We start from the raw sequence: 8,760 nt of genomic DNA, 5'->3' as shown, positions 1-8,760 counted from the left end.
AAATCTATTATCTAATATATCCTAGTTCTAATATTACTATCTATTATCTCCTAGTTCTAATACTACTATACCTAATATCTATGATCTGCCGTAATATATCCTAGTCCTAATACCAATATCTAATACTTAGTTCTAATGCTATCTCATATATACTATACTAATATTGCTTAATAGTCATGTTTACTATATAACATTGCTTAGTTCTAATACTATCTAATATCTTAAATCTAATATATCCGATTTCTAATACTAATATCTACATTCTAATATATCCTAATTCTAATATGATCTGATATTTATTAGTTCTATGAACTTGAATAGAATCACACAATGCACACAATCACTTGGTACTTAAAATACACTTTGGACTATACAGTTTTGGAAAAAGCAGCTTTTTTTCTCCAGGCAGGATGTGACTGTTTTCTCCATGGGGAGTTGAAGAGGTGTGTTTTTGTCTCTCCTTTGGAAATCTGGCATGTGAGGGCTCGTAATTGGTGATGGTGGAATCTCCTACAAAGTTGACTATTTCTCCCTGTTGCTTGTTCCTTGGTCTTCTGCATGTTATGGGACCTGTTGAGGGATAACTCTGATGTAAATTTTTTCACATGTTTCTCACATATAGTCTCACATATTCCTCACTTCACAGTTGCTTTGCATTCAGAGTTATGATGCTTCTTCCAAAGCATTTACGTTTTGAGTATGACTCAATTCCAGAGTTCTGATGGTGTCCCATCCCCCACTTTACAAATGAGACATTCATTTAACAAATAGCACAAAAAAGTTGTAAAATCAGGTTGGTCATATGGGTGCCTTGATTTATTACCATCATAACTTATGGTGAAAATTCTGAGCTTCGTTATAGTCATAATTTGAGGACTGTGTATATGGGATTGGAGCCACATGAGAGGAAGATGTTAGACAATCTCTTCAGGGGCAAATGCAAGGGGTTTGTTTAATGCTTCATGGGACAAGGCAGTGATAAATTACTCGTGTTGAAAAGTTCAGAGTTGTGCGAAGGGATTAGAAATAACTCTCCTTACTAATTCAGCATATGTTGAATGTATATGAGAGAGGCGGGATTGGGGAAAAATGTATGTGGCTTTAGATTTGGAGCAAGAAACAGCAATAATATGATCTTTAGTGAGAGTGAATAAACAATTTCAGTGACACAGCCAGGTTTATATCCCAAATTAAAAGGCTCCAGAAGTCATCAAAATATGTCAGACTATATGTGGATTTGCTTGATTATAATCTATATAGCACACACATACACTAAAATCTTAAGAAAGGGATTTTGAATTTAGTGAGCTTTCTTTGTAAATATCCCCTTATTCTCCCCTTATCTCTCACTTCTAGAGAGAATGACAAGAGTGAATCTGTTTAATCAGGACCCATGAATAATAGATAACAAGATAAATAAACAGTTCATATAATGCAGTATTTCAAGGAGAAAATACAGCAAGCATTTGAAATAGTTGTGACATGACAAAGAATTATCATATCTTTATTTCGCAATAAAGTATGAAACACTCTGTGCTACCTTTTGGGGAAGAACATGAATCGGTTTTCTCCGGCTGACCTTTACGCATCCGGTGGGCATAAATATTTGTTATGCCGAGTTCCCGTTCTTTCTCCTAAAGAAATGCATTATTAAATTTACATTGATAATATAGTTTATTACATTAATGACAGTTCTTTAGAGATCATACATTTCACTGTGTAACTCCCCCCAGTATTTCATTTTATTTATCTGTATTTTAAATATTTCCTTAGGCATATTTGTACTGTTTCCCCACTCAATTTTCTATCAGTACAGGCCTTGAGTAACAGGTTTAAAAAACACATTATTTTCATATTGGCAGACACTCTTCAAATAGTACCTTTTCCTAGAAATGTGTGCAAGTGGCTTAACCTGAATTAATACATTTCTCCAAACTACACTTTAGAGGCTCAGTTCAAATGAGTATTAGTGACTAGCATCTTGGATGCCTTGTGTGGTAAGCCAAATTTTATTTAGGCTTCTAAATACCTTAAGTTTCAGCTTCAGTGACTCCATTTCTCTTTCTAAATTGGCAGTGATTGATTGAGCTTCAATTGCCTTTGTCTTCTCAACTGCTAACTGGTGTTTAAAAGAGGTAGTTTTCAATGAGAGCTGCTTTTCCAAATCCTAAAAAACATTACAAATAAATCATCAATAATGTTATTCAATATTTGCAATCATATGGAATTAGAAATTAGAGGAAGACAACTGAAATTTTATTAACTGTTTCCAAAAAGACGAAAATCCTCAATTATTGAAATGGGAATCGACCTACATTGTGGAAGAATAATATCCAAAATAACATGTATAACCAATAATAAGGTCATATGAGGCTTACAATTTGTTCAATTATAATAAAACCAAAATGCTTTATTTTTCCCTTGGTATGATGCCAAATATGGTAGGTTTAGTCAGTATACAGTTTTATATGTGCTGGCTAGGCTAATATTATCAGAGATGGACTTTTTCATGTGATTAGTTAAAGCAAGAGTGATTCTTTTCAAAATGTGTATGTGCAGAAGCCATGCCGGCCTTGCCATTCCCATGTGCGACTCCCCCAGCCCTCCCCCAGGAGCAGAAGCCATGCCGGTCTTGTCGTCGTCCTCTTTTATGGGAACTTCTTTGTGAATCCCCTTTGTGGTGCCCATTGTTCTGGTCCTGGAGCCCCCAACACACTCTTGTCTGTCTGCTCCCCAGGGGCCATGGTGCCTGCTACTCACCCTCCCTCGGGTCCTGGTGACATATCTGCTATGGCCAGGGGAGGGTCAGAGGAGGAGAAAAGCTGGCTGTAAATGGGCTGAAGGAGGTGGCGGGGGGCAAAAGAGTTGTGGCCACAGCTTCATGCCTAAGTGTCCCGTTCTGCTCACAAAGCCCTGCTATGAAGTTCTAAGCAATGTACATTGCATGTTACCTGGGTTCTCTTATCGCTAGCTTCCAATTTTTGGGTAAGTAATTTTAATTTACGCTGAAGTTCTCCTCTCTCTTCAAGTTTTTTGTCTTCAGAAACTTTCTTCAGTGCCTGCAAGGCTTCTTTGGTTTTTAAGAGTTGAACCTCAACATCTCTCAGCTTCTTGGAAGCTCTGCGCTCTTCTTCTTGAGACTTCTTAAGATGTTCTTTTAGAGCCTGCATTTCTTTTGACTGTGTGGTCAAAAGATCGGGCAGATTAATCTCTGCATTTTCAAAATTCTTGATTATTTTCAAATTCTGAGACTGAAGACGCTTCAACGTTTTATTTTCTGTAGCAATGGTCTCCAATTTGTTCTGCAGAACAGCCAGTTCGTTTTTCAGTTCTTTAATTTCATGATCCTTTGCTGACAATAGACGGCAAGCCATGTTAGTTTTGTCCTGAACATTGATGGTATTTTCAGTACTAGATGTGGTCTTCTGCTGAGGTTTCTTTTTAGGCAATGTTTTACCTCCTGCATGGAAAAAATATATCAAGATAGCATATTAGATTGAGCAAAGCACTTAATTTTACATAAGTCTCAGAGTTAAATGCTCAAATGTGTATTCAGTGCATACATTCACTCCCTTTTATGTAATATCTTGAGACAATCTCTAATGCAACTATTTGTTAAATTAACCTATTGTGAAAAATCATATCTGAACTTTCAGAATATTAGCTGTTGTAAGACATAACTGCTATACTCACATAATAGGCTAAAACAGTATTTTGATAGCTTTAAAATGCAGTGATTGGTCTCATTCATATAGATGGGAGGTTGAACAACTAGCCCCGTGGTACAACTGAAATAATCCGAAATTGAACACACTCAAAACTATAGAAATATTGGTAGACCTTAGGAGAAATCTGCCCATACTTTTACCTCTTACAATACTAGACAACACAGTATGAAGATTAGAGACCTTCAAATTTCTAGGTTCTGCCATATTTGAAGACCTAAAATGGTCATGTAACATCAAAACATCATCAATAGAATAGAATAGAATAGAATTTTTATTGGCCAAGTGTGATTGGACACACAAGGAATTTGTCTTGGTGCATATGCTATCAACGTACATAAAATAAAATATACATTTGTCAAGAATCATGTGGTACAACACTTAATGATTGTCATAGGGGTCAAATAAGCAATGAAGAAGCAATATTAATAAAAATCTTAGGATATACACAACAAGTTACAGTCATACAGTCAACATGGGAGGAAATGGGTGATAGGAATGATCAGAAAAACTAGTAGAATAGAAGTGCAGATTTAGTAGAAAGTCTGACAGTGTTGAGGGAATTATTTGTTTAGTAGAGTGATGGCATTCGGGAAAAAACTGTTCTTGTGTCTAGTTGTCTTGGTGTGCAGTCCTCTGTAGTGACGTTTTGAGGGTAGGAGTTGAAACAATTTGTGTCCAGGATGTGAGGGGGTCAGTAAATATTTACCCGCCCTCTTTTTGACTCGTGCAGTATACAGGTCCTCAATGGAAGGCAGATTGGCAGCAATTGTTTTTTCTGCAATTCTGATTATCCTCTGAAGTCTGTGTCGGTCCTGTTGGGTTGCAGCACCAAACCAGACAGTTATAGAGGTGCAGATGACAGACTCAATGATTCCTATGTAGAACTGAATCAGCAGCTCCTTGGGCAGTTTGAGCTTCCTGAGCTGGCGCAGAAAGAACGCAGAAAGAATCAAGATAGCATAACAAAGAATGTTCTTTCTCTGTCAACTCAGGAACCTCAAACTGCCCAAGGAGCTAATGATACAGTTCTACAGAGGAATTATTAAGTCTGTCATCTGCACCTCTATAACTGTCTGATTCATTCTGCAACCCAACAAGACAGACATAGACCTCAGAGGATTATCAGAACTGCAGAAAAATAAATACTGACAACTGGTCTTCCATTGAGAACCTGTATACTGCTTGAGTAAAAAAGAGAACCGTGAATATATTTACTGAACCCTTGCATCTTAGACATAAATTGTTTCACCTCCTACTTTCAGAATGATGCTATAGAGTACTGCACACCAAGACAACTAGACACAAGAACAGTTTTCCCCTGAACACCATCACTAAACAAATCTACTAAACAAATCATTCCCTCACCAATGTCAAACTATTCACTAACACTGCATTACTATTACTATTAGTCTTCTCATGGTTCCTTTCACCCATCTCCTTCCACTTATGACTGTTTGACTGTAACTTTGCTTGTATCTCTATGATTTATATAATAATATTGATTGTTTCCTGATTGCATATTTGAACTCTATGACAATCATTAAGTGTTGTAGCTCATGATTCATGACAAATGTATCTTTTCTTTTATTTACACTGAGACCATATGCATCAAGACAAATTCCTTCTGTGTCCAATCACACATGACCAATGACCAATAAGGAATTCTAATCTAGTCTAGTCTAGTCTATGCTTGGACTTCAACTCTAGAATTCCTCAGCCAGACATGTCTAAAGCAGGATTGCTAGACCTGGACTCTAAGCATTATACTAAACTGCCCAAACAGACAGATGAATAGTAGAGTCTTTAAAGTATAGAAGTGTCAAGGTAGCTAGGCAAAAGTGCAGTTATAGGACAACTGCTTGATTTTCAGCAAAGGCTTAGCTGCCATTAGTTCAGTTGGAATCTGCCAACCTCAATGAATGCAGCAGTGTTCTGGATAACAAATGGCCATCTTACCCTTTGTATGGCCATCAGTTTTCTTTTTCTTATCTGGTAAGATCCACTCTTTAGTTTGTAGTTGCTGGATCCATGAGATGGTGAAGCTGCCAGGCCCTTCCCTTGGGTAGGTTTGAGGGGAATCTAAATGAAAATCTTCCCAATTGTCCCAAGAGGTTCCACAAATGCTTTCCTTGCTACCATTGACAGCTGTTCTTGAAATGTCATCAACCAGTATATCAAACTCAGTAGAATCAGTAAACTGAGCACTTCCAAATTGGCTGGAACATTTGCTAGAGTTACTTTCTTCACTGTTGTTGCTGCTCTTAATATACTCAGTTGGGGAATCGTTAGAGCTTCCACTTTTTCTGCATTCCTCCTGGAAAGTAGGATGAACTACTGCATCACTGGAAGCCATCATTTTAACACTATATATTATGGCTGAAATTGAAGCAGATATATAATGTCCTCCCCACGATGCCCAGGCAGAGGCTTGTACCAGAGGTCCGTTTATGCACGTTACCCGGTTCTTGCCCTGGAAGTGGCTGTTTAGAAGTGGCTGTTTAGATCTTTATTACTATGGCAACTAAAGAACCTCTTCTCTTAGCATCATGGGACTTGTAGGGTAAAATTGAATGGAAGGAAAAGATAAAATAACAAATATTATGGAGGAAGTTTCATAATTCCATCATCTCCATTTTTTTCCTCACTCTGGTTGTTCCATAAATTATGTTTTCCAAGTGAGCATAATCTGGAGCTATGAAAGAGGACAAGCTCGTTTTCCCTGATCTTATCAAATATCAAAGAACTTAAACCGCAATGTTGGAGCATTTTAGAAAATATTACATTTTATGCAGGGTATATACCAAATTCTATGAGGGAAGCCCCCCGAAAAGTATGTAAATATATGCATGCCTACATTAGTGTGGGTTCCACCAAGTTCCAGTTCCCTGTTTATGTAGAAACACCCAGCTCACTGAGAAAACCATAATTTAGGAGTTTGGTTAGAACCACAAAAAGATGGCATATACCACAGAACCCTCCTTAAACATCTCCACTGGGCATGCAAGTAGATGAGAAATACCTTTGTTTAGATAATTAAATTTACTTTTTATTTTTATGGTTGGCCTTATCTTGGCATGTTGGCTGAACTAGCCATTACTTTTTCAGCAAGCTGTGATTAAACCATGGATCAGCATAAAATATTGCATAAAATATATTATTATATTGTCTTATGTTTTAACCAGCTTGTATTAAATCATTTTCTAAAATATCCCAAGAATTTCCTACTAATACAATAATTTTTTAAAAAAATTGCACTCTTTAGTTTCAAAATTTATGAAATAAATCTTTTCAGTAATTAAGTGATGTTTATAACATAGTTATAAATTGTCTGCAAAAAATAAAACAAAAAACAAAACCTTATTGTAAGTTGCATGTTTTTTTTGTTGTTAGTTGCTAAGTCGTATCCACCCATTGTGTCCCCATGGACAATGTTCCTCCAGGCCTTCCTGTCCTCTACCATCCTCCAGAGTCCCTTAAACTCACACCTATTGTTTCTCCCTTCTTCTATTGCCCTCAATCTTTCCCAGCATTAGGCTCTTCTCCAGTGAGTTCTTCCTTCTCATTAGATGGCGAAAGTATTTGAGTTTCATCTAAGCTGCAGATAATGATGATGATGATGATGAAGATGATGATGATATGCTTGGGAACTGTTTGACTTGTATTATTGTAATATGAAATCCAGCATATAAATCATGTTTGTTGTGTATTACTATTTTTTGTGAATAAAATAACAACAACAAAAACAGAGTTGGAAGGGACCTTGCAGGTCTTCTAGTCAAACCCCCTACTTAGGCAGGGAACCCTACACTACTTCAGACAGGTGATTATCCAACATCTGCTTAAAATTTTCCGGTGTTGGGGCATTTACAACTTCTGGAGGCAAGCTGTACCACTGATTCACTGTTCTGACTGTCAGGAAATTTCTCCTTAGTTCTAAGTTACTTCTCTCCTTGTTTAGTTTCCACCCATTGCTTCTTGTTCTACCCTCAGGTGCTTTGGAGAATAGGTTTACTCCTACTTCTTATAAGAATAATCAGCAGAAACAAAAATGACTTATGATCAGAAATTAAGAATTGTAAAAGTATTGTTTTATAATTCTATAAAAGTATTATGCTGTTCTGTACCTCATGTAAGATCAATGGACTTCCTTCAGGCTCACGCTTTCAAAGAATCATGACTTTTAGACTGATGTTTACTTCTATTGCTTTTAACAGCTTTTAAAATCCCATCTGCTGTGGCCTAGAGGTGGAGCTCTTGCATTGGAATCAGGAGGTTGTGAGTCTGATCCTAGGTGGGGGCAGATTTAGGGTCTCCTAATTAGGCAGGGGGTTAGACTAGATGACCTACAAGATCCCTTCCAACTCTGTTAATCTGTTAACAACTACGAAAAGTCAAAAAATAAATAAACATGACACATTCATGACAGACTTTAGTGATAAGCAGTATGATAACAAGTTTTGAGTGATTGAATTTATATGCTGACATATCTCTTTTATTGCATTTTATTGTTTATTATTGCAAACAGTTTGAGTTGGTGAATGAGGCATAAGACTTGTGCACAGAATTAAACTGGCGGATTTTTGGCTAGTCACTGTCTATTGTCAAATACATAGGAACACAAAAGGGTGAGAAACACACTCATTATTTCAACCTATATGTTGAATGTATATGAGGGAGATGGGTTTGGGAAATATGTGGCTTTAAATTTGGAGGACGAAACAGCAAATATAGATCTTGATTTGTATTTAGTTCTAGTGACATGGACACTACGCTATATAAATTTAACAAATACATTTGACCTTTTGCTGCAAAATAAATGATTTAACTCACTATTTTCCTTATTTGCAACATAGCATGAAGAAATAAAGCAATTTCAGTTCCATACCCAGGCTTATATGCCTAGTTAAAAAGCTTTAGAAACCACCAAAATATAAATCAGATTAAAGTTGATGTGATTGAACTACAGTATAATCTACATAGTACCCAGATATACAAAATGTGAGATTTTGGCCTAACCAAAGGAATGGAAGCC

The 8,760-nt window shown here is 36.7% G+C and overlaps 1 protein-coding gene across 1 annotated transcript; it reads right to left on the bottom strand.

Annotated features, from left to right (window-relative positions):
- Positions 1-825: 825 nt before the first annotated feature.
- LOC139167134 (lebercilin-like protein) lies at positions 826-6,081 on the bottom strand. The gene is made up of 4 exons (XM_070751555.1): positions 5,685-6,081; positions 2,952-3,460; positions 2,030-2,167; positions 826-876 (listed from the first exon to the last, which is right to left on the bottom strand). Exons 1-4 carry the CDS (start codon positions 6,079-6,081, stop codon positions 826-828), a joined length of 1,095 nt encoding a protein of 364 aa, XP_070607656.1.
- Between the last annotated feature and the right edge of the window lie 2,679 nt (positions 6,082-8,760).

This window comes from Erythrolamprus reginae, chromosome 4 (assembly GCF_031021105.1).
Source record: "Erythrolamprus reginae isolate rEryReg1 chromosome 4, rEryReg1.hap1, whole genome shotgun sequence".
NCBI classification, from domain to species: domain Eukaryota; kingdom Metazoa; phylum Chordata; class Lepidosauria; order Squamata; family Dipsadidae; genus Erythrolamprus; species Erythrolamprus reginae.
This window is presented reverse-complemented; position numbering and strand designations above follow the sequence as displayed.

Coding starts and splice junctions, on each gene's coding strand:
- LOC139167134 (XM_070751555.1), bottom strand. CDS start 6,081: ATGGCTTCCAGTGATGCAGTAGTTCATCCTACTTTCCAGGAGGAATGC. Junction 3,461..5,684: donor AACTGATGGCCATACAAAGG/GTAAGATGGCCA, acceptor TTTTCCATGCAG/GAGGTAAAACATTGCCTAAA. Junction 2,168..2,951: donor CTAGCGATAAGAGAACCCAG/GTAACATGCAAT, acceptor AATGTTTTTTAG/GATTTGGAAAAGCAGCTCTC.